This window comes from Marmota flaviventris, chromosome 10 (genome assembly GCF_047511675.1).
Source record: "Marmota flaviventris isolate mMarFla1 chromosome 10, mMarFla1.hap1, whole genome shotgun sequence".
Classification (NCBI taxonomy): domain Eukaryota; kingdom Metazoa; phylum Chordata; class Mammalia; order Rodentia; family Sciuridae; genus Marmota; species Marmota flaviventris.
The window spans coordinates 2,067,365-2,089,603 of record NC_092507.1 but is presented as its reverse complement, the minus strand read 5'-3'; the positions used below and the strand labels follow the sequence as shown (position 1 = coordinate 2,089,603).

At 60.6% G+C, this 22,239-nt stretch overlaps 2 protein-coding genes across 2 annotated transcripts; both read right to left on the bottom strand.

Moving 5' to 3' along the window:
• Positions 1-3,039: 3,039 nt before the first annotated feature.
• Positions 3,040-5,719, bottom strand: Smim1 (small integral membrane protein 1 (Vel blood group)). The gene is made up of 4 exons (XM_027947737.3): positions 5,616-5,719; positions 5,243-5,343; positions 3,433-3,630; positions 3,040-3,183 (listed from the first exon to the last, which is right to left on the bottom strand). Exons 3-4 carry the CDS (start codon positions 3,540-3,542, stop codon positions 3,057-3,059), a joined length of 237 nt encoding a protein of 78 aa, XP_027803538.1. The 5' UTR covers positions 3,543-3,630; positions 5,243-5,343; positions 5,616-5,719; the 3' UTR covers positions 3,040-3,056.
• Positions 5,720-6,368: 649 nt separating this feature from the next.
• On the bottom strand, positions 6,369-19,432 carry Ccdc27 (coiled-coil domain containing 27). Its single transcript, XM_027947441.2, is given in 13 exon segments — positions 6,369-6,663; positions 7,979-8,083; positions 9,865-10,077; positions 10,365-10,442; positions 12,041-12,171; positions 12,288-12,654; positions 12,885-12,974; positions 13,875-14,024; positions 16,715-16,823; positions 16,825-16,870; positions 17,575-17,685; positions 18,555-18,681; positions 19,271-19,432. Coding segments are annotated over 13 exon segments (1,809 nt in total). The 3' UTR covers positions 6,369-6,543.
• Positions 19,433-22,239: the final 2,807 nt, after the last annotated feature.

The window sequence follows — 22,239 nt, the reverse complement described above, 5'->3', positions numbered from 1 at the left end:
CCAGGTCTGTGGGCTCTGCACAGCTGGGACGGGAAAGGTGGGGTGAATGGGGGCTGGTCATCGTTGGCGCAGCAGCACCACAGCTATGGACAGCTGTCATACCTAGCCCTAGAGGAATGTGGGGCGTGGGTGGGCATATAGGACAGCTCTGTTCATGAGCTGTCAGTGGTCCCTGGCCTGCTAAAGGGCATGGGCGGTGACCAGAGAAGGCATCATAAAGTTCTAGCGTCGGATGAGTGGCTTCCCGTGTCGGGCCTTCAGGTGGGTTCCGTTGTGAAGGCTGTTTCGTGTGTGGGTTTATTGCCTGGCACATGCACACCCTCCCTGGAGCCAGAGTGCTTGGTCCAGAGGTCCTGTGGCCTCACTGCTCGGTTCTGGCTAAGGAGCAGCACCTGACACATCAGCATCTTATTTCATGATACTTCTTTTGGTAGCCTTTGACATAAGGGACAGTTTTTCTCTCACGGAGGAGACTGGTGATTTTTTTGGAGGATTTGTAGGAAACCCAAGGTCCCTCCAGGTGGGTTCCTAACAAAGGTGGGTGGCTCCAGAGCTTAGAGGCATGAGCTGGCTGCCTACAGCTCCAGCCCAGCTGGCCAGTCCACCAGGCTCAGGCTAATCCAGTGGCCAGGCTGGCTACAGTGGGCTTGCAGACCATAGCTTTCCCTTGGGGCCTGTCCTCCCAAAGCCTGTGTCACACCTGTGTCAGTGGCCCTGCATGTGGTCTCATGAGTCGCTGTCAGGCCATCAAGGCTGCTGGGGTGTGTTTAGCAAGGGTTCTGACCTGCTAGGAGGCCCAGGAGAGCTGCCTTGACTCCCCAGGCTGCTGAGGACGCAGCCGAGTACCATGAGGTTTGGAGTGTTCAGAGGAAGTTTGTCCGACACCGTCCTTGCCTGGCCATCTCTAATAAAACATTTCCTAAGAAATGCCTCCATCCGTGCTCAGTGACCCTCTACTACTGCTTCCAGAGGCTGTTTGTGGAGGTGCATAAAATCCACGCTAGCCCACAGTGGCCCACATGGGGAATCTGGGAACCAGGGCCCATGCAGTTGCTCCTGGCTGTCCCCACCCATATCTGGACCCCACTGGGGCTCGCCCAGGCAGCCACTCACTCGGGCCAGTCCAGCAGATCTTCCAGGAGGGGGCAGAGGGACTGCTCTGCAGGGTCCTGTCATGCTCTCCCAACCCTCCGAGGACCATAAAGCCCCAGAACCCAAATTCATGACCACAAGGGTCAGGGAGGGCCTGGAGCCTGGGGTCACTTATGGAGGTGGCCCGGTGAGGCTGTGGGCACCAGGGTGCTGGCTGGAGTCCCTAGGCTGAGTGTCAGGGCTGCCAGAGGGTGAGCTAGGGCCATGGGACTGGCTTTGGGGCGCAGGGCTGGGCCAGCTAGCGAAGCCCCGTTGCTGCCCTTCCTTTGGTTCCCAGTTGGTCCCCTGTTGCAAGGAAGGCACCTGCCCATGGGCTGTCCCTCCTGGCACCATCTGCACACTACTCCTGCCCAGGGCCAACAGCCCTGGCCCACCCCAGACCTCTGGAGCAGAGTACTGACCCAGCAGCCTGTGCCCCTTGCCACAGGGCTCCAGGGAGAGCCTCCAGCTGCTGCCTCTCCTCCCCAGCGTGCAGCCAGGCAGCACTGGGTATGGCCGGGGGTCTCTTGGAGCTGAGGCCCAGGGCCACTGGAGTGGACTGCTGCAGGCTCCCGTCGGAGGGTCATTGCCTGGAGAGGCCTGTGGAAGAGCCTCACCCGTTCCTCAGAGCCCTAGCAAGGGGCATGGGAGAGCAGGGAGACCAGCTGCACCGGCCCTCCCCAAAGCTGGGCAAGGTCTCCCTCCTGCCCAGCTTGGCCGGGCCCCTCTGGTTTTAGGAGTTTGGGGGGTGGGGGGTCCAGCCTGGAGGTTGGCAGGGCCTCAGCCTTCTGATTCCCTGACCACAAGCCCGTAGGTGCTCATTGTCTCCCACTCTCAGCCCGGGCAGGTGAGACCACTTTCCTGCAGGGACGCTTCTGGCAGCGCCCTTGGTGGCACACACTGGCAGAGCACACAGCCCAGGAAGCAGGAGCAGGTACCAGGAGGGACGAAGGTTCTCAAGGTGGGCAGCAGGCCCCAGAGCAGCCGGGGCCTGGCCCATGTGTCAGGTGGACGGAATAGGACCAGCCACATCCTGGGCTCAGGCCTGCCCCTGTATCCCTACAAGAGGATTCATCCAGGACGGGACACATTTCAAGGCCAAGAGCCAGACAGGATGGTAGCAAGAAGGCGCAGCAAGAGAAGCAGGTCCTCCACACAGTCCTGGCCGCGAGTCATGCCTGGCCAGGCGGTGCCTCCTGCTGTTGGTCCAGCAGACCTGTGATGACTGCTCTGTGCCAGGTTCCTGGCCACACCAAGCACTGGAAAGAAGCAGGCCCTGCTGGGGCGAAGCCAGCCGGTGGGCACACCACCACCATCCTCCCGCAGCTGCCCTGGGAGCTGGGTTGCCCAACAGGGACCTTGTTTGCTGAGGGGCCCACCCCACTCTACACAGGAAGCCTCTGGGGCTGGTCTCCACCCCTCAGGACAGGTGCACAGGGGGCCACCGTCCTTGTCAGAGCCTCCTTGCAAACCAGGAGTCAGGCCCAGAGAGCACAGGGCCATGCGTCTGCACTTCCCCATGGGAGGACCCCCATGGTCTCTAGAAAGCACCCCCACCCTGGTCTTGACGAGGGAAGCCCTTAGCTAGGGAGGACAGCTGCCCAGGGAACTCTGGGGATTTGGCCAGGCTGACAGGGCCCAGTCTCCAGCTCTGTGTGCCCCTGGGTAGCTGCCTGTGAGGGACGTGGCCCATGTGCTGGGGCCGCGTGGCACATGCATCCTCAGCTGTCCACCTGGGCACTCCTGGGTGGGGTCCGTGACAACCATGCACACTAGCATTTTCCTATGCCAGGATGCCTATGAGCTGGCTCTGCCCCTAGGTCTGTGTCCCTGTGCCTTCAGGTCCATGTCCACGAAGGGTTCTGTCCCTCCAAGCCCAAGATCCCCGGCGTTTGTGGTCAGCCTGGCTGCGAGGGGGGCAGCCTTTATTTGCACTTGTGCACGTAGTAGCCTGTGACATAGCCCAGGATGAAGGTGACCCAGAAGAGGGCCACTCCGCCCAGCACCTTCATGGCAATCCCCAGCCTGCCTGAGCACAGCTTCTGGGCGACCCTAGGGTGAGAACCACTGGGAGGTGAGCCCCAGGCCAGCCCTGGAGGGGCCACCCAAGCGAGCTGGGGGAGGGAGGGGAGGAGGACCTGAGGGAGGGTGGCCAGCGTCAGGAGGGCCAGGTGAAGGGAGGCCTGGGTACTCTGCTAAAGCCGGGAGATGCCCCATCCCAAGAGCCCACCCAGTGGAAGGCCCAGGGCTGTGGGCACGTGAATGGACAGGTGGGAGGAGCCTTCTCCCAGAGCCTCTCACCTCCTGCCACAGGAGGCCTCTTCTGTGCTGGACACAGCAGCCATGCTGACCTCGTCCCTGCTGCTGTCGTCCCACTTGCTGTAGTGGACACTGCTCTCGTGGGGCTGCATGCTGTGGTGCCTAAGCTGGGCCGGAGGTGCACAGCCCCTGCAGGGCAGTGGCCAGGCCTTGTCTGGGCTGCAGTTAGGGATGGTCTTTCTGCAGGGAAGAGGGACACTAGATGGGCTGGTCTCACCTGACCTGTCAGGGTAGTTTAGTAACTTGCCCAGGGTCACATGGGGAGGGCTAGGCCAAGCAGGAATTCCAACCCAGGAGGCTGAGAGGCTGCCCAGCCCTGCCCTCAGGAATGTGGGCCCTGTTTCCTCCCAGAAGGGCCCCCTGGGGCGTTGGGGCCTGGCCTCCACAGTGCATCTATCAAGGGAGACCAGCACAGCTGGTGCTGCCCTCAGGGATGAGGACACCACGGCCAGCTCCTGTGGCTGATAACTGTCTCCCAGCCCTGCCAGATAAGGCCCCAGGGCTGACCTCTGGAGAGGCTGGCTAGGAAAGGGATGGAGCAAGGGCCGTGGCTGGTACAGCCAGGCTGTGGGGGAGGAGGCCTAGTAGCCTCAGGCAGGACAGCAGCTGTGTCCTCTGCCTTCCCCCACCCTCTGCCAGGCTTGGGGGTCCAGGGGCTCCAAGAGCCCTGGCAGGTCAGAGGGTGGAGGGACGGCTGGGTGCTGGAGCAGGCCACCCAGCTCCTGCAGCTCTGCCTTCTGCAGGACTGTCTTGCCCTCCAGCACTCAGCCCCGTCCTGTGCCCCAGAGACAGGGAGGAGGGCTGGGACTGAAGTGGGGGGCCTGCGGGCACTTCACAGAGCACCCGGCTGGCCTGCTCTGACCTTCTGTTACCTACCTAAGTGGGGTGCTAGGTAACCTGGGTGCACAGCAGCTGAGGGCCCTACAGTGGGAACGCTCAACCTTCTCTGGGCTGCCCTGAGGCTGCTGTCCCATGAGGAGTCAGCCCCAAGCCTCGGAATACCCAGCTGTCCAGTCCCCAAAGCCTCCAAGCCTTCAGGTGGGAACTCTGCTGGGGCTGACGCTCAGACCCACAGGGGCCAGATGTCACTGGAGTGCCAGTTCTGCTTTCTGAAATGTGTCAGGCAGAGGGGTTGTGGTCCTACGCTCATGCCTTACTCCTAGTGGGCAGAATCAGTCTTGTTTCAGGCAGCCATGTTCTTGCTCCAGCCCCAGATGTCATGAGCACATCTGGGTTGATCAGCTTAACAGCCCTGGTCGCCAGGGGCAGGCAAAATCCTGGGGGGGTGGGGGGGGGGCTTTTGCTTTTGTGAAATTAACAGCCATCTTCTTCCTCCCTTGATGTGATGGCTGGAGCTGTAGCAGCTACCCTGCAACACTAGCAGGGAGAGTGCTACCTCCACAGCCACCCCACCTGCCCACTCAGGCTTCTCTGGGTGCCCAGAAGAGTGCACACACACACACCCAACCACCCCAGCAGTAGATTCCATCCTGGAATAGTAGGATCCTGTTATTTGCTGACTGGTGCAGGACACGTGGCTCCCAGGTCATCTTGACTGGACACAGCCACCAGCTGCCGATAGGCGGGGTTCTGGAGGGCTTCCCTCACTGGGTGTCTGTCCCCACAGGCACAGGGAGAGCCAGAGAAGCCTATCAGGGGCCTCTGTCAAGCCCTGGGGCCTCAAGAGGTTCCACCAGCTGGTGGGGCAGGAGCGAGCACAGGAAGTCCTCCGTGCAGCACCTGCAAAAGTTAGACTGGTCCCCCAAAGCACCTCTGAAGACCCCACACTTACAAAGGGCACGTCCTGGTGGGGCTGAAGCCTCTTGGGTACAAAAAACTGGTCAGGGCCTGGCCAGTGGTTCCCACCTCTGGGTGCGAGTTGATGTGTCCAGCCTTAAATAAAACAGAGAAGAGGAGAGGGACCCTGCTAGGGAGTCACTGTCCCTGAAGTTGTCCCCAAGCGCCACCAAGAGCTGGGCAGGAGTTGAGGCCCGACAGACAGTCCGCGGTGGGGCCAGGTCTGCCCTCCACGTGCACAGCGATCCTCAGGCCAGGGAGGCCGAGGCCGAGGCCTTGGAGGGCCTCGGAGGGCCGGGGGCGCGCAGTCAGGCCCGCTCCCTCCCTCGTCCGCACCGGGCTCTGCAACTTGATCCCCCACGTCTCACCTGCGCCCGGCACCAGGGCTGCTGCGCGCTCGGCGGGAGGCTTCTCGGCCTGGCCGGGGCGGGGCGGGGCCGAGTCCAGAGGGGCGGGCCGGGAGGGGCGGAGCCGAGCCCAGAGGGGCGGGCCGGGAGGGGCGGAGCCGAGTCCAGAGGGGCGGGCCGGGAGGGGCGGAGCCGAGTCCGCCCCCGAGTCGGCCAGTTCCTGTGGTGTAGGACTCTAGCAGCTGGTGTCCAGCCTGGGCGGACGGGGGCGGACAGGAGGGGCAGGGGCAGGGCAGGAGTAGACTCCCACCATCAGCTCCTGGGTTGGCTCATCGCGAAGCCCACGCCCATTCACCCCTTCCGCCCAAGAGTGTGAGGGGCGGGCCGGGAGGGGCGGAGCCGAGTCAGAGGGGCGGGCCGGGAGGGGCGGAGCCGAGCCCAGAGGGGCGGGCCGGGAGGGGCGGACGTGGGAGGGGCTCAGGTCGGGCTCTTGCTGCGCCGCCGCAGAGGGCACCTGGTCCTCCCGCGGCCCGGCGGCCTCCCGAAACCAGAAGTCCAGGAGCGGAGGGATGGGAGGAGTTCTAAAACCCCCACCCCAGCCACCAAGGAAGTGGCCCAGACACCTGCGCCCATGGAGATAGCAGGCCCTTGATGGCTGAGAAGTGGGTGCTACAGAGAAGGGGAGGGGTCAGCCTGAGGGCAGGAGGCACGGGGGCGTGGGGGGGGGGGGCTTGCTTAGTGTGAGCCTCCCCAAGAAGGTCCTAGGGGTGAGTGCTGGCGTGCGGACCATGAGCCCAGGGTGGAGGAGACTAGCCACACGGGGCAGCAGGGAAGGAAGAGAGGAGACCAAGGCTGGCACCAGGGTTTAATTCTGAATCAGAGCAGGTACCCGCCCCCCATCCCCGGGTCCTGGCCTCTGAGGGCTCACTGCCCTGGGCCGCTGCTGGGCTTATTTGGAGGTGACCCTCGTGGGCTTGGTGAGCATGATCTCTGACTGCTGCAGCGGGGGCACTCTGACCCCCTTCTGCTTCAGCTGGTGGTAGTAGTCGCTCCTCTCCGAGATGATCCTCTGGACAGGAAGTACATGGGCAGGTGGTCTTCCCTGTTCCCCACCTGGCCTTACAGCCTCTGCCCAGGCCCTGTGGGCTGCTGGACACTGCCCCGTCCTCCCCTGGAGGCTGGCTAGAGCAGTGGTGTGCAAGTGTGTGCAACAACCTCTGCTGGTGCCCTCGGCCAGTTCCTGTGGTGTAGGACTCTAGCAGCTGGTGTCCAGCCTGGGCGGACGGGGGCGGACAGGAGGGGCAGGGGCAGGGCAGGAGTAGACTCCCACCATCAGCTCCTGGGTTGGCTCATCGCGAAGCCCACGCCCATTCACCCCTTCCGCCCAAGAGTGTGAGGAGCCCAGCCTCCCAGAGACTAGAAGGGACATCTGTCTCTCAGGTCCTTTCTGTCTGTGTAGCACTGGGTCAAGGGAAAGTCCCTGTCCCCCTCCCAGCCCTCCTCGGCCCTGGCTGTCAGCACATCAGGCCCTGGGTGCTCCCTCCCCGACCAACAGGAGCCAGGCCACTGACCTCTCCCCTCTATTCCTGCTTACAGCAGCATTACTGACCAGACCCCCCACACTGCAGAGGCAGAGGACCTGGCCGCTGGGACGCATGGGTGTGTGCTGGGCTCAAAGGGCAACACCGTGGAGGAGCTATGGGTGTTGGGAACAGAAGTGGCTGTGAGTGAGAAGTGACACCCAGCTCAGCCTCGGGTGCTCAGAGACCCCAGAGCTCTGGGTCCCACCGTATCCTGAAGGTGGGGGTGCACTTCCCCGTTACAGAGCGAAGCCCCAGTGGCCCAGGGAGCCCAAGAGTGGCCCACAGCCTGGCCACCACTGAGTGGGTGGTGACTGCTCCAGCCAATGCACCGCAGCCTGCATTACTTCTGCTGCAGCCCCTGCCCCTCTGAGCCCCTGCTTAGGGGCCTCAAGTCAGTGAGCTTCAAGGCTGAGGCTGGGAGGGAGAGGGTCCTGGCTCAGAGGTCTGTTCTAGTGTCCAGCAGAAGGGAATCCTCCACCAAGGAGCCTGAGCCAAGCAAAGTGGCCCCGTGATGCAGCAGCTAGACCCTGCGTGTGGTCGTCAGGAGGCGCTGTGGGTGCTGCAGCCGCCAGTCACCAATACCCTGCCTCTTTTGGCTGAGAACAGCCCAGACTCACCAGCTCTGTGGCATGGCCCCCCTAGGGAGGGTCTGGTACCCTCTGCTCAGGAAAGCATGGTCCTGGGGCCATGGTGACGGGTGCACAGCCAGGGTGACAGAGCCCCCAAATCCAACCCAGGTTCCTCCCCCCACCCCAGCTGCAGCTCTTGGAGGAAGGAGAGTCAGAGAATACTAGAGAGTACCTGCAGGGCCTCCAGGATGTGGTTGTCAGAGATCTCAGTGGCCAAGGACTTGATCCCGCTGACATTGAAGGTGGCCTGGATGATCTTACCCCTCAGTCTCTCAAGCTGCCACCAGAGGGAGGATACCATCACTCTTTGCTCCAGAAAGATGCTTTGTGCGTTGGCTGTGCCATGCCCTGAGTCCTACAGGCCAGGAAGGCACGTCCTGCCCTCCCTATGCATGGTGTTAGGAGCTGGAAATGGGCCTGAGGTCACGTGCCTGCCCCAGGTTCAGAGGTACCAGATCAAATCCACGACCCTGGGCAGCCCAGCGTCAAGACCAAAAGTTTCTGCCACTCCAACTTTTTGCCTGTCTTTAAATTGGAAAAAGTAAAACGTGCACTGAGTTAGATATAGTTCAGAGCTGCATACAGCCGCAGCCTCATCTCCTGACCCTGCAGGGGAGCTCCAGCCAGCCCACTCCTGGCCCTCAAGGACACTCTCCAGGAGTCCAGCAGGCCTTCCCCTGAGCATGGTTGGCCCTGGATTTGGGCACTTAACAACTGACCTGGTCTGGGACCCCTCCCCACCAGCACGCATGGCCCTCCTCCTGTTCCTCACGGCCCGAGGCATCGTGCTGTGGAGCAGCCTTCAGCCAGGCCCTGCAGAGGAAGTATTCTGGTCTCTCCCTGCCGTGAGCATCCTGCACGCTGGCAGCCACCGCCCCCATGCCTCCCGCCAGACCAGAATGAGCTGTGCAGCATCCTGCCAGCCTCAGGCAGGGTCCCCAGCTGCAGCTACAAGGGCAACTCCGTGAACCCCTGTGTCCAGAATCCCTGACACTGCAGGATGCCACCGAGAGCCAGGGGCCTGGAGTGCCAGGGAGTGTCATCATGTCTGTTTGCCTGTTGGGCAGTTTAAGCAACAGCCGGAATGTTGTGAGCCCCTGGGCCTCGAGGGGAGGGGGATCCTGCTCTTTCCAACATTTGTACCCCCATTCTATCCCCAGCACCATGCTAGGGGCTAGAGGACCGAGGGGACAAGGGACTTCTCTGTACCAGGAGTACTTCCATTTGTTCAGCACTATTGGTCATCCAGGGCATGCTCCACGGCAGCACGGTGTCCTGGGGACCCCAGTCTCACAGAATTTTTATCTACACAGCATTCCACACTCTACCAAGTCCTTGTGAGTTGGTAGGTGACAAGGGTGGGGCTGGATTTCTAAAAGAGGTGGAGTGTGAGGGCCTCAATGGTGCTGTCCAGGCCAATGGGAGAGGCTGGCCTGAACAGGAAGGGAACAGAGTTGGATAGAGTGGACTTGCCTGGAGGGTGGATGGGGAAGGAAACTGTCACTTCAAAAGCCCTTGTGTGTGTGTGTGTGTGTGTGTGTGTGAGACCTTTCCTGTTGCTGAGTTTGGATCCTAAATCAAGATGGGCTCTGGGTCCCTCTCTGGCAGGTGCACCCATCCCGTGCTGTGCTCATGACCTCCGGGCTGAGCGCAGCCCCCAGGTGAGACAGCAGGTTCAGGCCCCAGCACCACAGCAGGTGTGGCTCACCCATCCTCCCTGCTTCAGGCCACACCTCTGTGAAGCGAGGACAGTGAGCAGGTCCACTTCACAGCTTTGTTGAACGAGTCAAAGGACGTTAACAGAGCAGTGCTGGCTGGGCCCTCTCCTGCCTGGTTCGCTTACCAAGTCCTTCTGCACCTTCCTAGCCCAACCCAAGGCCCACTCCCTGCTGAGTGAGGCCGCCTGCGGGTGCTCCAGACCGCCTGCTCCCTCCTCCGCCACAGCCTAAGCGGCAGCTTTCCCTGGGTCCTGGGATCCCAGGTGGACCCAGGCCCACCCCTGCCCACTTGGTGCACAGTCTCCCTGGGCGGGCCAGGCCTGGGAGGACGGCTGCATACCCTGGACTGGGCGCTCTCCAGGGCCACGTGGGTCGCCTGCTCTGCCTGCCGCACCATCTCATTCCTGCTCTGCAGCTCCTCGTGCAGCTGCTTCCATCGCTGCCGGTGGTCCTGGTCCCGCTCAGTCTGCGCCTGCAGCTCGCCCACCTTGGTGCTCAGCTCCGTGATGGCCAGGTCACGTTTGGTGAGCTCTGCCTCCAGCTCTGACACCCGCTGGGAGGAGCCAGGGAGGACAGGAGTCACCATCCGGCCCAGGTGCTCCCGTCTGGTCCCCACTGGTTTCCTCCAACAGCTGGAGACGTCGGCCTGCTTCCTCCCTCCCACCCCAGAGCCAGCCATCGCAAGGGCCACCCCCCCCCACCCCCCCACCCCCCCCCCGTGCGGATCGGAGGCCTGGGGCGTGTGGGGTGGTGCTGCCTGAATAAAGAGGCCCAGGCTCGGCCAACCAAGAGCAAGGACAAGCCCCCCGGCCCGCCCTTCCACACCACCCAGGCTGGCACCTCTCGGAGGACGAGGTTGTCCTTCTGGATGAGCCCCATCATCTCCTGGTGCTTCTTCTCTTCCCGGAGGCTGGAGAACTGGAAGGCAGACAGAGGCTTGGCCTGGGATGCTCGGGCCGAGGGGAGAGGCGGAGCCCTGGCTCCCGCTGCCTCCTTCCCCAGCTCCCTAAAGCGACAGAGGAGGAGGAAGCGCCTGAGAGCACCTGAGAGGCCTGGCGGTGTCGACTTGCGGGACCTAAGCCGCCCACAGGGCCAACCGCAAACTTCCCGGCTCACCCACAAGCTCCTAGGCTTCAGGAAGGCAGCGGCCCCGAGGCTGGGACTAGTTACTTCAGAAACTCAGCCCCACCCCTGTTCCCAGCCTCAAGGGGTGAGGTTTCTACCTTCATCCACCCTGACAGAGGCGGCTGGCCTCAGGCTGGAGAGGCCACCTGCTTGAGTGGGTGGGAAGTGGTGCAGCCGGCTGCCTCCCCCACCCCGCCCCAGGGCCTTGGCCTTCTAGAGAAGACCCTGGTGCCTTTCCCAGCTTGCAGGGAAGCTGACCAAACCAAAAGCACGACCTGAAAGGACTCTGCCCTTCGAAGCTCCCCGAGGGACACCACTCTGCCAGAGAAGCCTCAGAGAAAACAAACAGCAGAAAGATCCGGAACCGAGGGCAGGAGGGCCAGCTTTCCTGACGGCCACCGAGGCCTGGGAGTGGGCCAAGAGAGGCCCGGCCTGTGAGGCCCGGACACCCGGCCAAGGGGCAGCTCCGGCCCTCCACTGCTGGAGTGGCACCCAGAGGAGACGGGTCGCCAGCCTGGGCCTCCCCGCAGCAGCCTGGGCTGGAAGGCCACAGGCACAGCATTTGCAGGGCTCAAGGGTGCCGTTTCCCAGCTGGACCTGCGGCCCACCAAGCCATCTGACACCAGAGTGGGACGCAGGCACTCTGTGTCCCCAGGCCTTCTGCCTGCACCCTGCCGGAAAGCCCCGGAGCACCTCTGCACCAGGAAGGAGGGAGATCAAGAAGGAGCACGTGTGGGGCGGAGGCTCAAACTGCGGCGCTCAGCCCTGAGGCTGTTTTCAAAACTCTGGTTTCGGTGACTTGGGGACCATGAGCCACTCTCCTGGTGACATTGGTGCCAGGCAGAGCTGGCTGGTGTGACAGGATGCTGTTGAGAGGAGAAGGTGGAAAGGGTGCAGGGGAGAGGAAGACCCGAGGGGCAGGTGCTGAGCCTGCCGTCTCAAAACTCGAGATTCCTGAAGAATCAGGGGCGCTTGCGGGCGGCTGCTGGGGGAGGGCAGCGAGAGGCAGGGACTTGCGGGACTAGAAACCTGAGTCTTTAAAGAGGTGCCACCAGGAGCTTGGAGAAGAAGAGCTAAGAGCACCCCGCAAGAGCAAGGGGGCTCCGCGCACCACACACTCTCCGAGCACAGAGGGCCTCGTCCAGGGGGTACCCCGGAAGTGACCAAGGGCACCTGGGGCAAGAGACAGACACATGGTCAGGGCCAGAGGGCAGCAGGGCCACCACTGGACATGTGGGCCCTGGTGGGAATCTCAGCTCTGCCACCATCAGCCACGTGACCCTGGGCCAGTGCTCAGACGCCCCAGGCTGGGAGCCTCCACCAGCCGCCAGACGTGAGCCAACCAGGGCTGGGGGGCCAGGGCGCCCGTGGCTGGGCCAGCGCACAGCCACCTTGTCGGACATGGCCTGCAGCTGCTGCTTCCGCTCCTGCAGTTCCTTCCGCAGAAGCTCCTTCTCCGTGTTGACCTTTCGCAGCTGGGATTCTTGGAACTCCACCTGCCGCTGCAGTGTCGTGATGGTTCCTGCGTGAACACCACGGGACGGTCCGACTGGCAGGGGGACACTCCACGTCCCCGGGTTGCGCCCCCTGCACCCCCTGCCCCGCCCGCCCCCTGGCCGGCTTGCTGGGCCGCGCCACCTGTGGCGAGGGCGTATCTGGTCCTGGTGACCCCCAGCTCGCTCTGGAACTCCACCAGCGTGCGCTCGTACTCCTCCAGCTGGGCCATCAGCTCCTCCTCGAAGGACTCGGTCAGGGAGTAGGCCTTCCTCGGGGGGCTCCCCTCTCCCTCCCGCAGTTCCCAGCTCCGTTCCTCCGATTCCTCCTGGTCCCCGTCCTCTTCCTCGTCCTCTTCCTCCCCCTCAGGGCCCTCCTCCGGCACAGCCCCCATCCTGCCCATGCTGCCCTTTGCCCTGGTCACCGGGGGCCCCTGGTCTTGGCCTTCCTCTTCCCCCTCCCTCTCCCCATCCTCCTCCTCCTCCTCCTCCTCCTCCTCGCTGTGCTCCTCCTGCATTGGGGGAGGGAGAAGAAGGGGGCTGGGCAGGGCACTCACAGGGCACCTCATCCCAGCTGCTGCGGAGCAGCTCACCAGCCAGGCAAGCCCCAGCCCCTGCCCAGCCCCGGCCCAGCCCCCCAGCTCAGCGTGGCACCTGCTGTCAGGAGATTGCAGGACCTGGCCCCTTTAGCCCGGACCCCGGCCGCCCTGGAGAAGGGAAGTGCTCCTGCGCTGCCCCGCACCTGCACCCAGCGCTCCTGCTCCTCCTCATCCTTGTAGAGGGACTTCAGGATGCTCAGTACCCCCAGCTTCTGAGCCTCCGAGGGCCGCTCCTGCAGGACACGGCGGGTCCCTGACTGCAGTTGCCCCCACCCAGTCCACGTGGGCGACGGCAGAAGAGGGTGGGGGCACTGGGTGCTCTGTCAGCCCAGCAGGGCAGTGATCGGCAGATGGGCAGTCCCGGGTAGCTGGCAGGGCTCTGGGCCACCGGCAAGTGGCCTAGAGTGACAGGCATGCTCATCTGGAGGAGTTGAGGGGCCAGTGCAGACCAGCACCCCTGACATGGCTCACCTGGGCACTCCACAGCTCACACCCAGTGGCCCTGGAGGGTGGATGGGGAACCCATCTGCCTGGCCCTGCCTTCTGCATGTGGCAGCTCTGAGGAGTCCGGGCGTTTGTCTGTGGTCCGGGCCTCCTCCCCGCCCCAGCATAAGCTCAGGCAGGGTCAAGTCTTGGGAAGATCCAAGGACCCGACACACCTGCCTCATGGGTCCTCTGCCCAGACCTGGCATCGTCTCCACCCCTGTCCCACAGTCCAGGACACTGAGGCCGGGTCAGAGCCGTCCAAAGCCAGAAAGTGGGAGAGGGGCTCACAGGCAGGTCAGGGCGACCCAGGAACCACTGCCTGTGCCACCCACAGCCTGGCGTGGGTCACACCGGCAAGGTGGCCTCCAGCCTGCAGATTTCAGAGGTGGGCTCAGCCTCACTCACATATGAGCTGGGAAGCCACCTGGTAGTGCCACGACTGTCCAGGAGAAGGCAAGTCAAGGGCCCAGCTCACAGCGCTCGCCTCCCACTTCCCACCCCTGCCTAAGTCTCCGCGGGAGTCCAGCCTGTCCACCAGAACCCAAGGCCAGGCCACGCTCCAGGGGGCCTGCCACGTTCCAGCAGGCCTGGGACTGGCCGGGGGCCTGAGGTGGCCAGCCCTGCCACTCACAGCACCCCCTGCTCACCTTCCTATCCGCAGACGCCGGTGTCTCTTGGCTCTTGCTTCTGAGGAGGCACTTCAGCTGCCTCCTGAGGACCTCCTTCTCCCTCTGGAGCGCCAGGATCTCCTGGTCTTTCTGCTGGACCTGCGTCTCCAGCTCAGACAGGCGCCGAATCTCCTCTCCCAGCATCAGCAGGGAGTGTTCCTGGGCAGAAAGACAGGCACCTCCATGGGCAGTCAGGGACACAGCTCCTCTCCGCCCGGGAGGAGCAGGCGGCCACCCAGAGTCCCAGTTCTGAGACCCAGGGCTGCAGCACGTCCCTGCAGCTGGCTCCGTGGCCCATCATCTGGGCGCCTGCCCTGAGAGCAAAGCCTCGTCCAGCTTCCCCCACTGAAATGCAGGAGGCCGGCCTTCCCCCACACTTAGCCAGCGACGCCCGAGCTCCTCGGGGCCCTCAGCCTCCTTCTCAGAATCTCCATTCCTTCAGTTCTTCAAAATCAAAGACAAGAATGAAGATGTCTTCAGGCCAACAGGAGCTGGGAGGGTTTGTCATCAGCAGATCTGAACTTTGGTCAATGATAAAGGAAAGTCTCCAGACAGGGAGAAAATGACCCCAGACCGAATATTCTGGAAGGAAAAAATAACTTGAAACCTTTTTACCATTTGGAAATACAGTGATACGTTTCTATCTAGTGTATGGGCAAAGAAGACATCACGAAGGAAATGACAAAACGATTTGAACCGTGGGAGGGAGCTAAAGCTGTGATCAAGGTCAAATTTATAGCCTTAAAATGCATGTATTAGGGTGAAAATGGGAGATCCACGGTCCCAGTACCCAACACAGGAATTGAGAACAGGAAATGCAAATTAACCTACAGGAAGGGAAGAAGGAAGCCAACAATCCAGTTAGACACAGGAGGTCGGGGGGAAGAACTCAGCACACTGGGCAACATTTGACAGGCGTGTGCCAATCATCTGTGCTATTCCTACAACTTTCCTTTCTGTCTGAAGTAGACATTAGAGGGGGGAATAATAATGCAGATTCACATTGTGTTGTTCTGGCCCCGGTGGTTTTAGACACATGGCACGTGTCTGAAATTAGCCCAGTGACAACTGGTAAGAGCGCTGATCTCCTCTTGGGCTGCCAGGTTTGCACAGAGTAGCTTGCTGGTGCAGGTGACTCCCACCACCAAATGAGAGTAGCTCGTCTAAGACAGATAGGAAGAGAGAACAGCAACCCTAATGCTACCATTTGTGCTCCTGGAGGCAACCCAGCCTGCAGCCCTTCCCCTGGGTGGTTCACATGCATTATCTGGTAAATCCCACTGTTGGTCCATGATAACAGTGCAGCCAACGGTACTCTACACGTGTCTGTGTGACTCTAGATAATCTATCCTCCGGCCATTTCTCAGAAGTGGAATTGCTATGTCAAAGAGTAGAAACACTTTTTAAATCATGAAAGCTATCATCATTTACAGTTTCAGGGGTAAATGTCACCTGAATATCCTGGACCTGGACTTTCTGGGACTCTTAAGTCCCACGGTGCCTCCACCCAATCTCATCCCCTGGTGCTCCCACAAGCTGCCCAACATCTTATCACTCATTTCCGTACCTTTCCTTAATGCTTCATCAATTCAAAAAAATGAATGATATAAAAATTAAACATACAGCCAGATGCAGTGGACATGTCTACAATCCCATCACCTGGGGAGGCTGAGGCAAGAGGCTCACAAATTCAAGGCCAGCCTCAGCAACTTGGCGAGTGAGACCTTGTCTCAAAATAAAAAGGGCTGGGGATAAGGCTCAATGGTACAGCACCTCCGGGTTCAACCCCCAGTACCAATACATAAATAACTGTGCACGAGAGAAAATTGACAAAACACAGGGCAGATGCTAACAGAAGACTTAAAATGGAGCAGCCTCTAGCACGACTGATGTAGACAAGAGAAGGTGAAAGTTACCACTGTCAGGCTTGAAAAAGAGGCTATCCCTGGAGGCTGAGGTAGAGGATTGCAAGTTTGAGGTCAACTGGGCACCTTGGCAAGACACTGTCTCAAACTTAAAAAAAAATTAAAGACTGGGGAATGGCTCAGTGGGTAGAACTCTCACCTACTACCATGCCAGACAAAAATGACGGACAATGCTATTCCTGCAGAATCCACGGGGAAGATATCGGTCATCCTTGTATTCTGGCAAAGTCCAAAAGTTACACGAAATAGGCACATTTCTCAAACACACACCCAACCAAAACAGGAGGACAAATGAAATGTGTCTCTTGTAAAGAAATCACATTTGTCATTAAAAAAACCCTCTCCTATAAGAAAGCTCCAGGCACAGATGGCTTCGATGGCAATTCTCTGGAATCTACGGGAGAAGAGAGACCAGTCTTAGGCACAATCTTCCCGAGCCTGGGAGGGTAAAGGGAAAGTGCCCGCGAGCTCACTTTTCAGTGAGACCCTGATACCTTTTGCACCAGAATCCAACAGAGAATCGTAAGACACGCAAATCATAAGCCAGTCTCTCTCGTGGACATGGATGTCACAAAGAGGACATGGCGGGAATCGAGCTGGGTGCAGATCTGCCTGTTGAGCTGCGGGTGCTGCAGGTGTGATTCAGAAGGCTCCAGAGGGGAGTTTCGGGGTGACAGCTCTGCAGAGCGTTGGGGGTTAAACATGGGGCAGTTCCCCTGGGTGAGGACGGACAGGGGCCAAGGGACCTGTCAGCATCAGATTTGTTGCAACCAAAGAGGGGTCTGGAGGTCCTCTGGGGACACACCTGGGGCCTGCCTGCCCTGGCTAAGCAGACCTGGAGGGGAGAGGCTCCTGGGGAGTCAGGACCCAGAGCCAGGGGCATGGGGTCAGTACCTTCTCGTGGATGACCGAGATGTACCAGGGCATCCTCTGTCTCGGGAAGCTCTGGGCTGTGAGTGGGCTGCTGGTGACGGGACTCGGGGTCCGGGGTTCGTCCTCCTTGCAGGTGGTTGAGCTCACAGGCGCTCTTACTGAAGGGAATGAGGCGCCCTGGCGGGGCAGAGGAGGAGCAGGCAGGGACGCTCTTGCCTGGCATGGCGCCCACCCGCAGCCACCTCCCCAGTGACCTGCTCCTGTCTCCTGATTCTGCTGCCATGGTAAAATCTAAGGATCCCCGCATGCTCAGCGTCCACCCACCTCCCCAAGAAGCGGACCTGAGAAGGCAGTGGTGTCCCCAGGGACGCTCTCACGTCCACGCCCGTCCCTGCAGTGCGCACAGGGGGCAGAGAAACCAGAGCTGGGGGTGAGGCCAGGAGGCCCTCCAATGTGGCCCTGTGGCCCCAGGCTGACCCTCCTTGGACCCAGGTTCTCCGTCTCCCCCAGCCCCAGAGGAGCTGGTCACTGTAGACTGTTTCCTCAAGTCCAGGCAAGAGGGAAGCATCTTAGTGGGGATTTCGTCTTTTGGCAAATGAGAGCCTGTTCCATCTGTGCACATGTGCCTTACGGGTCTCTCTCCAAGAATGGGGTGTCCCGTGGGCCCCTCAGTGAGGCCCATGAGGCCTGTCCACCCAGGTTGGGGACAAAATCTTTCAACTGCAGTTTTGCCAAAGACAAGGAACTGCTCTCCTGGAAACTGCAGTGTCCACTCTTGATGAAAGCCTGTCTGGGAGGTCATCTCCCAGAGCCCCTGAGCAGCAGGCGGTCCTGGGGAGGATCAGGCCCAGCAGGGCAGGCAGGGGCTCTGGGCTCCTTACTGTCCACTCCCGTGTCCAAGCCCCGCCTGTCCAGGAGCGGGTCCTCCATCATCCTCCAGGTCTCAGGGCTGACGCATACCTCCCTGGGCAGACCGACCACAGTGCCTGAACCTGCAGCGTGGGGGGTGCCAGGTGTGACCCAGACGGCCTCGTCTCCCCAAGGCCCAGGCAGAGCCCACGGTGGTGCCTGATGGTTGACCACGGGGCAGGGTAAAGGTGACTTGGTGGGAGGGGTTGACCAGAGGTGGGTTCTGGCCTCCGCCACCACAGCTGTCAAGTGCCCGCCAGCGGCAGCGCCCAGGGAGCAGAACGTGGAGCACACCCACGCCCAGGAGGGCACCCTCAGCCCCAGAGACCTGCCCACCTCAGGGTTCCTCTCACTGGGGAGGGGAAACAACACCCAGGAGGAGGAACTGCTACTTGTGCCCAGCTGCCAGCTGAGACCATGGACAGTCCCCCAGGGCTGGTCACAGGCACGGAGCCTCAAGCCCACCCTCCTGAAGGATAGCAAGGGAGGCTGCACACGCCCAGGTCGGGAGCAGGGGGCGGGGGTGAAGCCTGGCTCTGACCACTGAGCTGCCAGCTGTCCTCTGAGCCTCGCACCCTGCATCAGAACACGGGGACTTGGACAGGACAGCCGCTGGGCTCCACCACGGTGATTGCTCCTAATGCGCTACCTGTGGTCTCCTGGGCCACTTTGTTGACAGTCCCACAGCCCCAGCCTCCTCCCTGTCCCCTGTCCACAGCGTTGGGGACCCTGGCTCATGAGAGCAGAGCAGGAAGGTGGGAGACAGGTGGGAAGGAAAACCGGCCCAGAAGAGTCCTCGACCCTCCTCCCCACCCCCTCAGTCTCGGCGTGGCCCCAGCGTGGGCACCCTGTGCCAGAGTGGAGTCTGAAAGCAGCCGCCAAGGCCCCACGCAGGCTGAAGGGTGGCAGGGGAAGGGGCGGCTTTCACCAGGGCCCTGGCTGGGGTTCTTACCCAGTTGGGATATAGATGTGGCCCTGGTGCTAAACTGGGGGCAGCCAGGCCGCCTGAGAAACGCCCTCCTCATTTCCTCCGTTTCGGACACAAAGCCATCAGGGCTGTCCGTGTCCTTGAGGTCACTCTGGCAAAATAGGAAACATGAGGCAGTCAGTGAGAGAGAAGACCCAGGAGGCTGCTCCCATTGCTGAGTGAGGGGCCCCGCCTGGTGCCCACTGCGTCCGTCTGCCCTTCCCGGCTACCTAGGTCACAGCAAAAGCCATGCAGACCCCCAACGGAAGCAGCCCGGGCTGAGCCCTGGGCACGTCTAGGAAGCGCCAAGCCTGCTTCAGGCTCTGCCAGCACAGGAGGCCACTGGCCCTTCTGCTGACGCCCCTTCCCATGTCCCATGCTCCCCCTTCACCCTCCTCTTCAAGATGCTCCTAAGGGAGTCTCAAGGCCTGGGTTGGGTTCCTGCTCTGGGCTTGGCTGGCCAGAGGAAGTGGGAGCCAGGCTACAGAGGGGAGCCAGCCTGACCCAGCTACTGAGCTCAGGATTGGAGAGAGCAGGCCCCTCGCCAAGCTGCCTGGAATCTGCCTGTGGACACCCACCACCAACACATCTGTGGAGTGCTGTCAGCTGACGGCTACGCGGGGCCTGGCGGCAAGTGGGAGGGGGGTCAGTCCAAGGTGGCTGAGCTCCTGCAGCCCTGGTCCTCCTGCCCGGGCCCGTACCATCTCCCGGTAGTAGCGGCTGATGGCCTGGGCCGACCTGCTGAGGCTGTGCGGGTTTCGGAGCTGTCTCCCTTCTGGGTTCTGGGTGTCACGGCTGGACACATTCTGCAGGATCATGAGGCCCTTGGCGAGGGGGTGAGGCATCAAACTGCACCTCGTCATCGTGCCCTCTTTCTTAGGTAGCATCAGGAAGGGGGACAGAACTTCCCAAGTTCGCCCGGAGTCAGAACGCTGGCCTGCTGCTCCTGGGGACCCTCCTCAGTCCCGCTCGGGGTGTCCAGGGGAATCTGACCTTGAGCGGGGACCCGCTGCCTGGGGCGGACCCTGGGAGCCATGTGTGGCATCACAGATGTCTCCATAGAAACAGGGCAGGTCACATCTGCCTCCATTTTCTGCAATTAGGAAAGGGACCTGAGAAGGGGAGCTGGGGAGTGGTCGGCAGGGCGTCCCAAGGTGTGGCAGTGCCTCAGGCCAGCCGCCTGCACCCCCTCCTGGTTTGATTTTGAAAACCTTCATCCTTGTTTTTTTAAAATGTACTTTTATTGGTGCCTTAGAGCCAGACCTTCAGGTGGCCTCGCCGGGATACATTCCCAGGGCACGCACCGTGGTGCGGTCAGCTTCCCTCCCGCGTCCTCCCTCGGCTCCATCACCCCTGCTGCCCCTTATTTAAACCTGACTCTGCATCAGGGGCCTCAATGAAAAGGTTGATATCCTTGGTGAAAAGCCACCATCTGGAGGCATTTCTAACGCCTGGGGTGTGATTATCGTTTTTTAATAGAGTGGGACGGAGGGAAAGGCCTCTTCCAGAGAAAGGCTCACTCACTGTTCTTTCTGGAAGCAGAACCCTTCCAGTCTGCACCGTGCTCAGGTTGAGAGCCCTGTGCTGGCCACCACCCCGGGCTGGGGCTGGTCCTGGGGGTGAGGAGGCGGGGCCTCTCTGCGCTTTCCAAGTTCCCTAACACTTAGTGGCTGAGAATCAGTTCAGGTGTTCATCGGCCAGCAGGACATCTTCAGAGAAATGTCCATCTCAGCCCTTTGCCTATTATTGATTGTGTTTTTGAGTGGGGTTTTTGAGTCTTGGAGTTTTAATATATTCTGGATACGAATCCTGTATCAGATGATTAGCAAATACTCTCTCTCATTCTGTGGGTTTTCTTCTTATTCTATCGATTTTATTCTTTGAAGGATATTTTTTTCTAACTTTGATGAAGCCTGATGTATCTGTTTTTGATCTGTCGCCTGGTGTCCTAGCTGAGAAACCGTTGGTTGTGAACCTTTTTTTGCCCCGTGGGTTCTTCTAAGATCTGTGTGGTTTAGCTCTGGGTCGAGTTCTCCTTGATCTATTTGGGTCAGGCTCTGCGTGTGGTACGGGCTCCCAACTTCCTTCATCGTACGTGGGGTCCAGCTTCCCAGCATCATTTATCCAGAGGACTACCCTGCCACCCAGTGAAAGGACCCAGCAACTGCCCAGCCAACAGGTGCACATTGCATCTGGACTTTCTGAGGCTGGGCCGGGCTGGGCCAGCACCGCTCTGTTGTGCTTCCCAGGAGCTTTGACATCAGGGGGCGATTCCTCCAGCTCTTTTCTTTTTCAAGACTGCTTTCGGGCCGTGGCCACACCTGTGATCCCAGTGGCTGGGAGGCTGAGTCAGGAAGATCTCAGAGTTCAAAGCCAGCCTCAGCAACTTAGCAAGGCACTAAACAACTCAGTGAGACCTTGTTTCTAAATTTTTTTTTTTTTAAAAAGCTGGGGATGTAGCTCAGTGGTTAAGTGTTCCTAGGTTCAATCCAGAGAGAGAGAGAGAGAGAGAGAGAGAGAGAGAGAGAGAGACGGCTCTGTCTGTTTGGCACACTTGAGACTCTGAATTTTGGGGTAAAATACTGTCATTGTTTAAAACCTGTAGCCAGGTGTGGTGGCACACCCGTCATCCCAGCAACTCTGGAGGTTGAGGCAGGAGGATCACAAATTCAAGGCCAGCCTTAGCAATTTAGTGAGACTCTGGGGAATATATAGCTTTAGTAGTAGAGCACCCCTGGGTTCAATCCCTGGTAAAAAAATAAAATAAAATAAAATCTAAAACAACCCTTACAATCCCAAGCTCTTGGACACAGAGTTTGGGATTGCAAAAATTACTGAATTATGTTAGAGAGTCTCTAAGTCCAGGAAAAGTTTCCTATAACCACTCTCCCAATTGAGAGGAGGTGCCGCCCATGGAGTTCACTGGAGCACTCAGGCAGTATGGTCATTCCACCTTCTGGAATGTACGAGTCAGTCAGTCCATAGAGACGGGAAGAGGCTGGTGGTGCCAGAAGGGGCAGGTGGGCAGGCCTTGGTGGGTAAGCCTTGGTGGGCAGGGGCAGGGTATTCGAGGCTGGTGTGGAGCCAGGTGCTGGGGAAAGGACCCCTGTCCACTGCCTGCCCTCTCTGGGCGTCCGTCCCCTGCACCTGGAGGTCATGCACCTGGAGGTTCCCACCTCCCTCGGTGAACCCAAGGGGCTCAGATGGCTGAAGGTTACTGTTTTTCTTAATTATTTCAAAGATAGAAATTGGTTGGAAAAGCCCGATTGTGCAATCAGGGAAGGCCTGTGTGTGGGGTTGACCCACCTGGAGACAAGCAGCCTAAAGGGCACGGGGTGGGAGGCTGGCTGGACCCCGGTGCCTTAGGGCCGGGACCTTGCCTGTGCGCGGGGCCCCACCTCGGAGACCAGGGTCCCATCCCAGGTCCAGGACCCCCGCGCCCTGTGCTTCCTAAACGGGGGCAGGGTGGTGTGTGCCCGCGGGAGCCGAAGCGGATCACCCTGCAGGTGCCGATTGGCCCCGGCCACCCCCAGGAGACGCCTCAGCTCCTTGGGAGGGGACGTTGCTCGCTGGCTGGAGAAGGTCTCCCGGCCCTGGCCCTGGGGCCCACTGCGCCCAGGGAGCCGCGCCCTTCCCGCACCGGCCCCGCAGCCTCCTTGCGCTGGGCGCG